This window comes from Hippocampus comes, unplaced genomic scaffold, assembly GCF_001891065.2.
Source record: "Hippocampus comes isolate QL1 unplaced genomic scaffold, H_comes_QL1_v1.1 scaffold468, whole genome shotgun sequence".
NCBI lineage: Eukaryota > Metazoa > Chordata > Actinopteri > Syngnathiformes > Syngnathidae > Hippocampus > Hippocampus comes.
The window spans coordinates 115,320-131,668 of NW_017805226.1; the positions used below are offsets into that span (position 1 = coordinate 115,320).

General features: G+C 41.7%; 1 protein-coding gene across 1 annotated transcript in view; it reads left to right on the top strand.

The window, feature by feature from the left end:
- Positions 1-12,790, top strand: part of LOC109515540 (myosin-7B-like) — a 109,525-nt gene extending 96,735 nt beyond the window's left edge. Inside the window, exons 37-45 of the mRNA XM_019869389.1 lie at positions 649-835; positions 929-1,138; positions 4,482-4,607; positions 4,683-4,773; positions 4,918-4,997; positions 5,651-5,755; positions 6,107-6,202; positions 6,288-6,433; positions 12,220-12,790. Coding sequence (XP_019724948.1) covers positions 649-835; positions 929-1,138; positions 4,482-4,607; positions 4,683-4,773; positions 4,918-4,997; positions 5,651-5,755; positions 6,107-6,202; positions 6,288-6,433; position 12,220 — 1,042 coding nt within the window. The 3' untranslated portion in view covers positions 12,221-12,790. The remainder of the gene's footprint in view (positions 1-648; positions 836-928; positions 1,139-4,481; positions 4,608-4,682; positions 4,774-4,917; positions 4,998-5,650; positions 5,756-6,106; positions 6,203-6,287; positions 6,434-12,219) is intronic.
- Positions 12,791-16,349: the final 3,559 nt, after the last annotated feature.

Sequence of the window (16,349 nt, forward strand, 5' to 3'; positions counted from 1 at the left end):
CTCTACTCCTCTCTATCAACATTACAAAGTGAGATTTTAGACACATTTTCCTCCATAGATTTTGTTCTATGATTTGATGTCAGAACCAGAGAAACCATTTTGCTGGCCAAAAAGCAAAACACATTTAATGAAACCTGGTTTGTTTACACTTGATCAGTATGAACTGCCACTCTGCCAGGCTGTCAGCATCAAAGTGTGCAGAATCATTTTTGCCAATTGAAAGTGCTTTTGAAATGTAACCCGACATCTCTCGTTTGTCCATATGGGGCACTTTCCTAGCACGGAGCTGCTATCTGCTAGGGCTGGAGCCGCTGCTAAACGGTGTTAACAGTCGTCGTACAATACAATGTCAGCATAATCAATTTGACATTTACTTTATCGTCCTTAAGCAGCACTGAACTTGATTTCTGGATGACGTATCTTTTTGAACTATTCGAATTACTTGGGTACTCGTTTCACCCTTAATGTTAAGTAGTGTGAGTAACATTATTAATTGTTAAAATGTTTATGAGTAAAACGCATGCTTACCACTGTCTATTTGCATTTGTATTAGCATGGCTATGGTACGATATTTTTAGCAGGTTCAATAATGTTCTAGTTAAATTATCTAGCGGGTTTGGGTGCCTGAGTCGGTGTGTTATCCACCAGGCGGAGTCACCAACGCTCGCAGGAGGCTATGCAGGCCAGCCTGGAGGCAGAGGTTCGTGCTCGCAGTGAAGCGGTACGTTTGCGCAAGAAGTTAGAGATGGACTTAAGTGAGATGGACATTCAGCTTGGTCATGCCAACAAGCGAGCAGCCGAGGGCCAGAAGACCGTCACCTTGCTGCATGCTCAGGTATGCCTCAAACATGGCCACCCACACGCAAGCCATATGTAAATTTGTTGCAGTCAATATGGGGGGCAAACACTAATACCTGTAGCACTGTAGGTGAAAGGTCAACAGGTGGAGCTGGACAACAAGACACAGTTGACCAATCAGCTGCAAGAACAAGTGGTACTGCTGGAGCGTCGCTGTGTGCTGATGGCGGCTGAGGGGGAGGAGCTACGGGGTGCCTTGGAGCATGCCGACCACACCCGCAAGATGGCTGAATATGAGCTGGTGGAGGTGACGGAGAAAGCCAACCTGCTCACCACACAGGTGCCTGCTGTTGATCCTTGACTGATTATTTTATTCCGTAATTTTATTTCACGTTTGATTGATTGTTTGTTATTTGATTGATCATTTTCGAAGTTACCTTATTTTCCGCACTACAAGGCGCACCTAAAATCATTCTATTTTCCCAAAAGCCAACAGTGCGCCCTAAAATCCGATGCACCTTATAGATGGTGTCACAGTCTCTTTATATTCTCCATTGAGTTGTTTCCCTGATAGTGTGTTCCTATGTCATCTCATGGTGATGATTAGCTGTTTGAATAAATGTTCATATTTTAGGCCATACTTACTCCTATTGTAGTTACAAAGAGTGTGGCTCTTCAGAAATCTCATTTACGATAGGATGGGGGGGGGGTTTGACAATCAAGGTGTGACCAAAAGGGTCCCGCTTTCGGCTATTAAGCTAACATCCTTTTGTTTAAGTTAACGCCTGTGGGACCTCAACGACGGCAATCACCCCCAGCATGACTCGTGTGACCACCTCAGGAATTGTGTATTCTGATTCTATGCCCCATTTGGAGGACTCACTACTGTTTTAAAACATGTTAACACTCCCCCACACACATTAGAAGATCGTGTATCAGAGACATCCTTTCAATAAATGCAAGGAGACAAACGCGGTCTGTTCAGAGTTGCCCCGGAACCTGGAACGGTTTACATGGCAGAGCCAGCTGGGGAGCTGCTCCGAGATTGTGAACCAAGTTTTAGCGCGCTCTCTCTTGCAAGAAAGACATCCACGCCTGCCTCCTGAGTCTTCCTGTTTCTGATGTATTCTTAGCGTCTGATGAGCAGCAAAAACATTAGCAGGAACCAATTGGAACCTAAAAGGGTTCTGCCCGACACTAGTTGACATGTGCATTCGCTAACACACACTCAGACATCTAAATTGTGAGCTCTGCGCAGCCATTTTGCAACAAAGATAATACCACAAGCATAGTTAACTACTGACTAAAGTACGAAGGAAGCATGAGGCAAGCAAGACTTTTAAGGATATATAGCCACTTGTGAATGTGAGCCTTTTTGCTGAATCAATTGTCCTCATAACTTTCGTCTTTCATTTATTGTAGCTTCTATTCTTTGCACCTTATTATGTAGTGTGCCCCTTTATTTGTGAAAAGTTTTAAAATAAGCCATTTAAGGGTGTGCCTGATAATTCGAATCGCCTTATAGTACAGGCAATACGGTAATTTAATGTTTAGTTGATTATTTCATTAATTTATTGTTTTATTGCGTAATTACTTCCGCACTCATTCACATTTTGACTGGTCATTTGATCGTTTGATTTAGTATTTGAATTATTCATCCTTTTAGGATTGATCAATCACTTGATTGATTGCTTAAAGCAGGGGTGGGCAATTATTTTCCCGGGGGGCCCAAATGAGAAGCAGAAAACATTGTGGAGGGCCGGACCAAAAGTTAGAAATCTACTCCTGATTTCAATTTTATTTCTACGTTGAAATAAGTTAATGACATTGTTTACAGAAGCTGATAGAGTATGTATTTTTGCTAGATAATGAAAGTGCAGTTATTTTCCAGAAAAATGATTTCTTCAGTGAAATTATGCAAAACAATTCTAATTGTGCAACATTTGTAATTCTTTTTCATTAAGATGGACACTACAACGCTTTCTGATTTTAACTTTCCCATGAAGATAGCACAATGTCTTTGTATGCCAGTAATAATGTAACATAACTCACATTTTTTGTACCAACTGCCAAATAATGTAGAAAAAATACAAGCAAGCATGTTTCAGTGTTTTTTTTTTTCTTGTTCAGTAGAGATCAATCTAGCCCAGGGGTGGGCAAACTTTTTGGCTCGGAGGCCACATTGATTTCTAAATTTGACAGGTGGATCGGGTCAGCACAAGATACGGTACATATAAAAAACTGTATATGTTGACAGTCCATACCAAACATCAACAGAACAAATACATTAAAGTATTACCATACTTTTTTTTAATGAGAACAGCAACAGAACATACATTAAAGTATTACCATACTTTTTTTTAATGAGAACAGTGAAACAACTGTGGTATATGTTCTACATCTTCCTTTCATAACTTTGCTGCTGTGAAATGGGAATTTCTCCATTGCGAGACTAATAAAGGTTTTCTTATCTTATCTTATCTTATCTTATATGGCCTATATGAATGTCCAAGTATGTTAACAACATACATGTGTGACAACACAAACAAAAATTGCAACAATATATTGCCCAAAAACTGCAGCATACAGTACAGGTATATGACAAAATATAACAAAGTTAGGACTATTTGCTCCAAAATGAGACGAGTAAAAGACCTGGTGGCTTTCTTTCCGCTCACTCACTGTTTCGAACTTGACCTCCCCTCGATCACCACACAAGACAGCGTTGCTCAGCTGATGTCGTGCAACGAACTTTTGAACCCAGCCACGGGACGCTTCGAAGTCTTCGATGCCCATAGCGCTATTGAACTCGATTGCTCTCTTATTAGCGGTCCAGTTTGCGGAAAATTTTTAGCACGATAACAGTCAAACCATTCCAAGAAACGTTTATTTACTCGACTGCCCGTCGAGCCGCATGCAATTCACTCTGAGCATGGAAACAGCCAGAATTGGACTGAGCAAGAATCGCTTCCTCGTTTTTCAAAGTCTCGTAGATTTGAGACTTTCAGACACCAAGCGTCTCCTGAATGTTTCGTACTTTGTAACCTGCTTCGTTTAATCAGATACAATTCACTTTCTCTTCCGCGGCCGTTACTGTTCTTCTTCGTTTGGATGCCATGATCTACAGGACATAAAAATGTTCGCAATTCCAGTAAAACTCACTGCAATAAAGAGTCACTTGCATGTCGCTGTTTTGGATCCAATGATTGAAAATAGCGTTCTATTGAGCGAAGTTACTTGAGTTAGCGCTACTGCGGGCTTCCGTATCGTCTCCCCCTTGCTCCCTGTGCTCTGCAACTTCAATGAACTGCGCCACCTAGCGTTGAAATGCCTGTCATTAAAAGTCCAAATGAAATGAATGCAATCATTTACATCGAACCTTAATTGTGTACTGTACCAACCTTCAGCGGGCCAGATCCGGCCCGCGCGCCGTAGTTTGCCCAACACTGGCTTAAAGGCTTAATCGTTTGATTGATAGTCTGATCATTCCATATTCATTTGATGGAATGATTGATCATTTGACTGATGTATTGAATCATTGCTTGCTTGATGGATGGATCATTTGATTTTTTGATTTATTGATTCAGCGGATCGGAAAATGAATGAATGAATGATTGATCTTATGATTGACTGTTCGACGGATCCTTTAATTGATGGATGTCTTGCTCTGTGGCGTTGTTTAGAATGCAGGTCTGGTGAGCCACAAGAAGAAGCTGGAGGCAGATGTGTGTCATCTGGTGAGTGAAGTCGACGAAGCGCTGACAGAGGGTCGCAGCACAGAGGAGAAAGCCAGAAAAGCCATCACCGACGTGAGTGCTTGCTTTGACACTTTCAACTGCAACGCTTCCGCTCCAATATCAACATGATGGCGACAACACCCGCAGGCAGCCACAATGGCGGAGGAGCTGAAGAGGGAGCAGGACAGCAGCAGTATGCTTGAGAGGATGAAGGAGAAAATGCAGGTTGCCATCAAAGGTTGGCGCTGCCCTCACTGTTTAATGGCAAGGGGGTATGATCGCTGGGAAGATGGAATTTGTTTTACCAAAACAAATTGTGTGTGTGTGTGTGTGTGTGTGTGTGTGTGTGTGTGTGTGTGTGTGTGTGTGTGGGGGTATGCAGAGCTGCAAGTGAAACTGGACGAGACAGAACAGATGGCGCTGAAGGCTAGCAAGAAGGAAATTTACAAGCTTGAGACACGAGTCAGTTGAACGGCGTTACACACGGGACCTTACACCTAATGCAGTACAACTACGTAGACACTGTTGGATCTTCTCTCATTTTGTCATTTTTGTCCGATAACGTTCTATAGCCAAGCATGCATTTAGGATTGACACCAGCTTTCTTAAAGCTAATAATCACGCTCTTATTATTCCTCTAATAAATATAATTTATTAAGTGTGAGGGAATTTCTGGAGACACCAGCAAAAAAATAAAATAAAAAAATCAAGAGATGAAAAACCATGGATTTCTTTGTATGTTGACGAATGTCCATTTTCTGCAAATAATTGCTTTACGTCACAATATATGTACTTAGAAGTTTAGTTTTGTTGACAGTAGTTTATCAACATGAACAAAAATGTTCATTTGTACTCAAACTTATACTTATAAATATCAAAGTCAGAAAAAATGCTAATTTTGCAGCGGTGTCTTCTACATGTATACAATCTGCAATATCTGCAATTTTTTTGACACGCCTCCCTTATACCACACAAGGTATTCATTACAGCTTACACAAAAGCCCTGAACCTTATACCCTAAATTTTGCTTCCAGCTGCACCATATCTCTTCAAAGTTACACTTTACACAGTCGCTTTTATGCCTTACACATTACACCTTACATCTATGCTTGCAGGTGTGTGAGCTTCAGACAAAGTTGAGCATGGAGCAGAAGAAACGTGAGGAGTACCAGGAAGGTGTCCGGCGTTATGAGAGGAAGCTGAAAGAGATCACCGGCCAGGTTGCACAAACACAAGCACACACATGTCCTCACATTCACTTAATAGGCGCATCCGGAAAGTATTCCCAGCACAGGCTATTTGCTACCAGGTTGCACTGATAGATAGATTTTTTTTTTTTTTTTTTTTAATGTACCATTTACGTCCAGATCAGAAATGTATGTCATCACTGCCACCCCCTTGGTGATTCAATTCTGATTGAGAAAACTGTACGTCAATCTACCGTGAAAAAATGTTGAGGAGCACCGTTCTAGTCATATAATTGGCTGAACTCCTAACATGCGCACTAATGTTGTGTTATTGTATTTGTGTGTGGGTGGGTGGGTGCTTGCATGTGCGTGGGTGTGTTTCAGTCAGAGGAGGACCGCGGGACGCTAATGAGGATGCAGGAAGTCATTGAGAAACTTCAAAGCAAAGTCAAAATTTACAAGCGTCAAGCAGAAAGTGCAGTAAGTGGACTCTGTGTCCTCCGGGCCACCACCATCTTTTAAAATAAAAAGTTGATTATTTTTCTAAGCAATGTCTGTACACCAGGAAGAGCAAGTGAACTGCACCTCGATGCACTTCCGCAAGGTGCAACACCAGCTCGATGATGCCGAAGAGAGAGCCGACATTGCTGAATCTGCTGTCAACAAGCTGCGGCTTCAACGCACCAGCATGTTAGCAGCAGCGTCACCCTGGTGAGTAATGCACACAGAACTCATACCCATGTAGAACTAACTTAAGAAGCAGTTAACCAATCACTAGATAAGTACTTAACATCTTTGTTTACATTTTCGGCTGTCACACCAGCCTTCGTCAAAGGTGTCACCATTTCCTTGTGTATCGTGTCTAAAAACTGCTGATCCTGTCAAGAAACCATCCAAATAAATTTTCCCGACCCAACAAGGTCTGCGCTTCAAACCCCGCTGCCACTGAAGGATCGTGTCCCAAGTGTGTGGGAGCTTATAAACCCTCGTCCCTGGTAATGGTGCTGCTGAGGGATGGATACCGAGCCTCGGTACTAAACTGGCCCTGTAGCTGTATTTTTATAACGCGCAGAAATGATAAGTTCCACTCTTAACGGTTCTGTTCGCGGTCTTAGAGAAGTGACTCAAATTCATTTTTGATTGGTTTAGGCCAGAAATGTCCAAAGTCAGGCCCAGGTAAAATTTTATCTGGCCCCCGACCTCTTTTAAAAAATGAATAACCTCTGGCCCGTAGCACAGTTGACCAGCATATAAAATACATGCCAAATTAAATTTCAAATGTACCCACAAGAGGTCTGCAGCACTCTGTCCCACTCCATGACTCTGTGTGACCCTCTCTGACAGTTAATAAAAAAAGGAATTTGACAGCCAGGGCCAACAATTCAAGGAAATTTGGCAATTGGATTATTTTATTCACTGAAATAAGCAACAACTGTGTCTGGCTCATTTGCAAAGAGACTGTGGCTCTTTTTAAAGCGTTAAATTACAAAAAACAACACCAATGTTGAGAGGGAAAAAATTTCATCTGTGCTGTATGTTACACATATGTACAGGACATTTGACAATAAAGTTGTATTCAATTCAATTCAATTCAAACAGGACATGCTAACACCCACAACAAGATTACAGCGAACAGACACAGTGAAAAATGTAAGCACTTTGAAGGTAGTTCAATGTCACAGCAGCAGTTTTTCACAAGAGCCCTTCGGTTTTCACCGACATTCCAAAAACATACATGGTAGGTTAATGGAACACTCTAAATTGTCCCTAGGTATAACTGTGAGTGTGAATGTTTTTTTGTCACCGGATTGTTGAACATCGGAAGTTCTACATTAAGCAAGAATGGGAAAGAATTCCACCTTCAAATCTCAGTTCCCAAATGTTGAATTTTGTGAAAAGTGGTACAGTGGTAACCATGACCTTGTCTTTTTTTGAAACGTGTTTCATAGTTGATGACTATTTGCTCAACACAAACTTTATCAGTTTGAAAAATTCAAAGTAAAAAACATAGTGCAGGGCTGGACGCAACAGGGCATGGAAGGCTTCATGTTCCGACAATATGTAACTGAGTAACTCAAGCCTACATAGAGAAAAAACATCTCAGCCCTGTATGACCAAAAAGGACCCAAGCAACTAACAACATCAAGTACTCAAAGAGCCAAACTCTGTCACAGTCACAACAGTAATCCATCCACCCCCCGCCCCCCAACCCTTCTCAAGGGGCACTGCCCGGTGCCTTTCCCGGCTTGTGAGGGAACTCACGGTAGAAGACCTAGAGCAGTGAAAGGCTGCTAATGAAGGACCGAGAGACCCAGAATCATTCCTCTGGGCCGTAACTCTCCCAGTCAACCAAATACTGAAAACCCCTACCACGGCGACGTACATCAAAATCTTGCGGACAGTGTAGGCGGGGTGACTGTCAATCACCAGTGGCGGAGGAGGGGGCTCGGAAAGAGGGGTGAGAATGTTAGAGGAGACTGGCTTCAGAAGAGAAACGGAGAGAGTGAGAGAGAGAGAGAGATAGAGAGAGAGCGAGAGCTAGTAGTTTAGGACGGTTGGCGGAAGGGTAAATGACCCTTTCAATTTCAAAAGGCCCAATGAACCTAGGCGCTAGTTTATGGGAATCAGTCTGGGGGGGAAGGTCACGGGCAGACAGCAAAACCATTTGCACCGGGTGATAGTCTGAAGCAGGAGACCAATGTCTATCTGCACTGGGCTTTTCGGGACAGGGCAGCTCTGGCATGTCTCCAGACAGCACGACAACGACAGAGATGGGCACAGACAGAGGCAACAGCGACCTCTTGCTCCTGGGAAGGGAAGAGTGGGGGCTGATACCCATAGGCGACCATGAACAGGTGATAACCTGAAGACAAGCTAGAGCAGCGGTCCCCAACCTTTTTTGCCCCACGGACCGGTTTAATGTCAGACAATATTTTCAGTGACCAGCCTTTAAGGGGTGGCAGATTAATACAACAAAATAATATGATATGACCTGCAATGAAAACGGTGGAATTTTCTAAACATAAACAACACAAATCATGACAGGAGGAATGTCCTATCTGGCCGCAACACTCTCGGGTCGCTATGGTAATGTTTAAACGCGCCTTCAAAATAAGATACACCACAAATACAAAGTGCAAGAAATATACGACTCACCATCACTGCATATTATGCAGAATGGGCTTGGTGCGTGGTAATGTGCCATTGAGATAAATCCGTATTTTAAGTCGGACTCCTGATACTGTCTATTAAATGTAGCCTTCTTTTTCTTGGAAGTCGTAGGCTCTTCTTCTGTGTCCTGGCTGGGCCTTTTCCCCTTCGCAAAGAAACTTTCCAAAGAAGTTTGTTTTTTCTCATTTTGGTAGCTTCTGGGTTTCATTTTAGCGGTAACCTGTCACGTGACCGAGAAGTGCGCCTTGACCTGCGTCAAGAGTGACATACTGTCGACGGATGTAACAGAGAATGCAGTAATTTTTCAAACGAAAACACCTATTAGATTCCGAAATAAATAAAACGGAAGTAATGTAAGTTATTTATTCTTTCTGTGCGGACCGGTAGTTGGGGACCGCTGGACTAGGGGATGCCCCCGGGGCTCCACAGAAAGCTTACCATACCTGGGATGTGAACTGAGGACCCCAGTCAGAAACAATGTCAATTGGGATGCCATGAGGCATGAAGACATAGTTCACTAGGATGTTCGCAGTCACAAGGGCAGAGGGAATGCTGTCGCAAGAATTGGATAGTTCGATTCTATCGGAGCGGACGGAATCTGGGACGAAGACCCGATCTTTGGTGCCCGAGCCAGGATCTGATTGGTTTCATTGTGGCTCCAGAACTGCCCGCTCAATGTCCCAATTGCTGCCCCGATGAAACATGAAGAGGGAAGGATGGTCTCAGGATCTTGCCTCTCTGAAGATGGATCATGCATATGAAAGGGAGCATCAGGTTTCACATTTCGGTAGCCTGGATGATAGGATAGAGAGAAATTAAAGCACGGAACAAGGCCTGACGAACCTGACAAGAATTTAGGCGCTTAGCAGATTGCAGATACTTGAGGTTTTTGTGATCTGTTAGTGCCTGAAAAGTGATCTCAGCTCCTCCAGCCAATGTCTCCACTCCTGAAGGGTAGCCACCAAAGCTAACAATTCACAGTTGCTAACATAATAATTCCTTTTTGGGGGGCGGGGTGGACAGTTTGTGTGAAAAGAATGCACAAAGATCATTTTTGATCTTGGGATTTCTCTGGGAGAGCACAGCCCCAATCCCAAAATTAGAAGCATCCATCTCGACAATGAACTTGAAAACAGGATCAGCATGGATTAGGATCGAGGTCGAGAAGAAATGGAGAGAGAGAGGAAATTACCAAAAACCTGATGTGCTCCTGTAAAGGACCAAAACAACTAACATCATCAAGGCCCCAAAGAGCCAAACTTTGTCCCAGTCAGAACAGTACTCAATTAAATCACGGTCAGTGGTTCATAACCTTTTTAGAGGTACCGAACCCAACCAATTCATATCCACATTCACTGAACCCGTCATTAGTGAAACACAAAACTATGATTCAAGAAGTGTTCCTTCAGTTTTGCCGGTGTGAGACTGAAGTTGCTCAACTTGGCATGACAAATCATGCAGAGGGGATGCTGAGTCCCATCACGTGCCATGATGCATGCGAATCCATGTTCTACATATTCATCCGACCACTTTCTTTTTTTGGTTGATAAAAAATAAATAAATAAATCACACGACGTACTATCACGACAGTCACACGTTGACTACTAAGCGAAGTAAATTTCCCGCGTGATAGGCATATGTGACTCCTTCTTGTGCCCATGTAGTGCTGTGTGATCATATTGTGATATCATAAATAGTATTATTTAAAAACCTCCATGTTGGTGAATATCCCAATAGTTTTTATCACGTTATTTTGATGTGTGGGATCGTTATATGTGTAACCTGGCCGCGAGTCCTCTGTTCCAAACCCACCCTATTGAATTTCAAAGCCAGAACGTCACTGGCTTGGTAGATTGAGCCGTGAAGTCAGTGGGCTTGAAAGCTTCTGAGGAAAGAGCTTTCAATCACGTACACTCACCCAGCCCAAACTGGTGTCATTTACATTGGGTTAACTCTGTTGCAACAAATGTAGGAGTCAAACATTTCACTCGTGTTATGATAATTGATTTGCACTCACTGTAACCGTTCCACTGATGTAAAAGTTTGGTTATCCTTCACGGATGGAGAGATGGCCTTGCAATGTCGCGACTCAATGCACGTTGTCACTAGTGCAACCAATCATTAAAATGACAGGGAGAAGCACAACTGAGCTTAGCAAACAGAAAATGTGCACCTCATCACACAGAAATGTTTTTGCAGCGCAACTGCATGTTCCAGCCTTGTTGCCCACCACAAGTTTTCTTTAACACCCAATAATTGTTTATGCAATGTTTAACAGTATCATAGTGAATTGTTCTAATAATTTCTTTGTCTGTCAATTATTATTTATGTATTTGATTAATGTTGTCATTGCAGGACAACTACATTTATGACCAAAAAAAAAAAAAGCATTGTGAATTTTGCTTTGGTGTTTTTCTAAACAATAAAACAGTACCGCTAAGAATACCGTTAAGGCAGCAGATTTATAAACAGTATTGTTGAGATTAGTCGTAACATGAAACCTTTTTTATACCCATCCCTTGTGCTAAGTCTGAATGGTATTATGTGACGTGTGAGAGTGTGTTGTACACCAGAATGCCAAAACAAAAAGCCAGACAAGAAAACAAGAATTCAGCCACAACAGATTACTGCAGAAGACATGATCATGTCATGCACTAGGAGAATGGAAAAGTCATCTTATCACAGAACAACCAATTTGGGTCATAGAAATAAGGTGTGGTGACAGCACCATCAAAAGGGATAAGGTGTCTTACATGCTTCCACACACCTGGAACGCCATCCTCTACCGGTGACAGGAAGTTGGAGCTCAGACCTCATCTGGTCGTGGAACTTTATTTTGAAGGTTTCCTGACCTGATCACTGTTTTTAAACACGACACACAAGGAAATGGTGTCAGCTGTGACGGAGGCTGGAACGACTGGAGTGCCAAAACTGTCAGCAAAGTACTGTATGAGAATTTTATCTTTACTGGACAAAAAATGTCCAAAATAGAAAACGTCAAACCTGTATTTTAAAGAAGACAAGATGGATGCCATAGTGCTCTCATGTTCATTATGTTAGCGAATGTTGTTAAATGTTCATTAGCATGCCATTTGTGTTGTTTGCTTTTTATGTTCATTAACATGCTAGCTACTATTCCTTTGTTCTTTACATCATACCGTATCTTTATTGGTATGTTGTAGCATTGCTTATAGTTTGTTTATGTTGTTTACATTTATTTTACATATTCAATTGCATTTTAGTGTTGCTCACCATTCGATTTGTTTACATTTTATTTTCACTTGCTGCAACTAGTGTTGCTAACACACTTTTGTGTGTTCTTTCAGATTTCTGAATGATCTGCCATCACTGTATTTTGGGGTCCCCATTGACTTGCTCTGCATGCTCATGCATGTGTTTGTGCCAGTACAGTCGAACCTCGTTACAACCTACCTCAAGGGTCATAACGAATCTGTACCTTATAACGGTAGTTGGTTGTAACCATTTCCAATAAAATGGCCGACAACTATGACGTATAATACAGTTTGAACATTTATAGATGTAAACACATGAACATGTAATACAGTATAATAATTTTATAAGATATGAGACAAACAACTGTAGCATTCCTACTTAATCTCTGAAAACATTCAATCAACAAATGCCAGTGCCGCAAACATCTGAGAGAGTCCCTTTCGAAAAGTGAGAGACAATTTCAGCCTTCACAGACAGCGAAATTTGCTTCCGCTCATCAGACATCTTTTCAGAGCATGTCCTCTGGACCGCACTGTGCTTCTGTGAGTTATGGCAGGAAGGACAACAACAGTGTACTGAGTCTATCAGGAGCGCTGCTTAGCAACTCGGGAATCCCGCACTGTACATTTTTGTTCATTAGCAAGATGGCGCTGGCAGTTAGCTTCCCACGGTTCGTTGTAACAAAGGCCTTTTCACTATTTTGTGGGAAAAATTTGATTCTTATAAAATGAAGTTTACATTATAAAGGTGTTTGTTGTAAGCAAAACCAGCAAATGGAAAATGAATTATGTGAAATTGGCAATTTGAAATGTGAACGTTGCAGGGATGAAAACCTTGTAAACTGGGTGCGTTGAAACAAAGTTCGACTGAATTAGAATTTGAGTGGTCTTAGTTTGTGTTTCATTGTGTTTATTTCAATTTTATTAGCATGTGCTCATTTTATGTTTAATGTTTATGAGCATGTTAGCTTATTTCATTTATCCATTATTGTCATGAGCATGTTAGCTTGTGTTGTATAAGATCTTTTGAACTTGCGAAGGTTTGTTGTTGTTCTATGTGCTCCTAATTGCTACATCACAATGTACTCTACCAAAGAGCACTTCACGCACGAATTATCAGAAGCCTGTGAATGTCCTCATTCATCCAGGCTATTTCCTTGTCAGGAATTTGAATCGATCAGACTGGACTGTTTGTGATTATGTGAGAAGACGTTTCCGAGTGCACTTCCAAGGTTAATGCCCAAGGCGAGATAGAATAGCACTATTTCCCCAGTGTGGGACAAATAAAGGATATCTTATCCTGGGTATTGATATGAAAATCAAACTTTTTATCCACTAACTCTCTTTATAAGGGATGAAAAGATGGTTTAGAGAACTTATTTTAATCAGAATCCCTGACTGTAATGCTCTATATCAGATATGTCAAACTCATTTCACATTGTGGGCCACATACGGCCTCAGTAGATGTCAAGTGGGCCGGACCATTAAAATAATACCATACTCTGCTATAAATAACCACAATAATATGTCTTTCCTTTGTTTTGGTCTAAAGAAGCACAAGAATATTAGGAACATGTTGAAATTTAATGAGCATATCTTTTACAAAATATTTCATGAAGCACCTTAGATTTCCTTAGATAAATGTGCAATTTACTTTTATCATTCACATATATGCATTGCAACTGATCACGCTGATTGTACAAAGACACACAACTTTAACAAGTAATTGGTATTGAAAAATATAGTAATACACTTTAAGATTAAACCAGATTTATAAAGAAAGGAATTTGTAAACCATTTACACATGTCCATATAAAATCTAAATTTAATCCCTGCCTACACCTTACAATCTAAGGAGAGTGCTATTAAATGTGTAAAGAAGAAAGTATTCACATGTCCTTGATAGCGTCTGCTGTGTTTGGTCTGTCTGAGTGACGGACTGAGACTGTTGTCTTCTTCTCTGATCAAAACAATGTTGTCTTCTACTCTGATCAAAACAGTGTTTCCCCCTAGCGGAACCTCCATGAATTGCATCCTGTTAAAAATATTCATTCCATGTCTTTTATGCATTTTTTCACTTCTAAATTATCCTGCGGACCTGATCAAACCTCCTTGGGGGTCGGTTCCGGCCCGCAGCCCGTATGTTTGAAACCCTCCTCTATATGATTTATTTGGTTGTTAGTAAAATCACTAAGTTAAATTTTTGAATGAAATTTCCAGTTTAATGCACTTTGAAGATATTTTATTTGCATGTACGCCACCATTGTTGCAATGACATAGAATTGTTGCAGGTCTCTCAGCAGAGCAAATCAAATGCAAAATACTACTGGAATTAGGAGGAGTCAAAATGCCACACACTGTCTGGCTTTTTCCATATTTTTAGCAAGCGAGTCATCACCGCGGATTTGTGCTCTCTTTCGTATTTTCTTTTTCGTCCATTTTTGGAAACCCTGTGGTGCTTGTTTACACAGAAAGAAGACTTGTTAAGCATTAGAGAGAGTACTCTCTGCCTTTTTCAGCAAACCACAAAGTTTGTTGGAGATAATAGAGTTGGAATTCATTGTGCATGTGGGAGGAAACCGGAGTACCTGGGGAAAACCCACACAGGCACGGAGATAACATGCAAACTCTTCACAGGGAGGCCGGAGCCGGAATCGAACCCTGCACCTCTGCACTGTGAGGTTGACGCGCTAACCACTGGCCGACCGGGACGCCCGAATCAGAGCCATTTACGGCAAAATAACACTACAGTGAAACTCCTCTACAACGAAATCATGTTTGCAGCAAGAAAATTTTCACAACCGGGGGTTTTTCACTACAGCAAATTTGATCTCAGATGTAAGCACACACACACACACACACACACACACACACACACACACACACACACACACACACACACACACAAACAAACGTATGTGTACACGCATATGTGTATTCTATTTTTATTCCAGTAGTGCGCAAGTATGAGCACACACTTATTTGACACTTCATATTGTCAGTGTAGAAAGAAGAAAAAAAGGGAAAGAAATTGCAAAATTTACAATCAGCATTCACTTTCACTTACATCAATTTCTTGGATAATGTCTTTGATTTCGCTTGCTCCGTCTTTCATTTTGATTACTTTTACCCTCTCTTCCAGCATCAAAGCTCGTCTTGTCTTAGCTGCTTGACATCCAAAGGTCCGTTTTGTAGCCATTTTAGCAATGCAACGTCCATGCTCGTCTGAATCTAACAACAACAAATACTTCCTGGACCCGGTGGCTTTTCTTTCCACCATCTCACTGTCTCTAACTCGACCTCCCCTCGATCGCCACCCAAGACAGCGTTGCTCAGCTAATGTCATGCAATGAACTTTTAAGCCAGCCACGGGACGCTTCGTAGTCCTCGATGGCCACAGTTAGCGCGATGGAACTCGCCTTCTCTCTAATTAGCGCTCCAGTTCGCGTAAGGTTTTTAGCACGATAACAAATTAAGCGTTCCAGGAAACGTTCGTTTATTTGACTGTCCGTCGAGCCACAAGCAATTTACTCTGAGCAGCTGCCAATCGGAGTCCAGGATGATGTTCGGTAAGCCAATGGCAGAGCAGCTATGAGTATGTTGCGTTCAGGAAACTCGCAGCTGTGACCGAAATAAACATCGTTCACGATGTAAACCAGTGTGGTGGTTGCTGTTGCCGTTTCTGAACGCAGCAGTAGAGGTCGCTGTTGGATTAGACTTCATTGTAGTGAATGTCTTCGCGAGGCTGGAGCAGAGAAAATGATTTCGCATAACGCAACAGGGTTTTTTTTCGTCAGGAGAATGGGAATGGTGTTAATGCATGAAAATTTTTTCACATTAGGGGGTATTTTCGCCCATGTAGGTTTCGTTCTAGAGGAGTTTCACTGTAGCAGGGATTTGCCAGTCATGGGAATATAACAACTGCCTTGATTTTAACCATCATTTACTGTATAGCCAGACGCACAGCAAGAGCACAGCAGACTCTATCAACCACATCCTCCCACTGTTTTCTTAAACTTCCTTTCTTTAGGCTTTGGAAGCTTACTTTGCTCTTTTTTTAATTCCCCTTTGATTGATAAGTACTTCCAAAAGCCACTCAGTGCGACATTTTGACTCTTTCTTGATGAGAGTATACGGTATGTTTTATGTTCAATAAACAAACGAAACGAAACGAAAATGAAACGAGAGTAGTCGATTGCATTTGTTTTGCTTTGCTCAGCAGA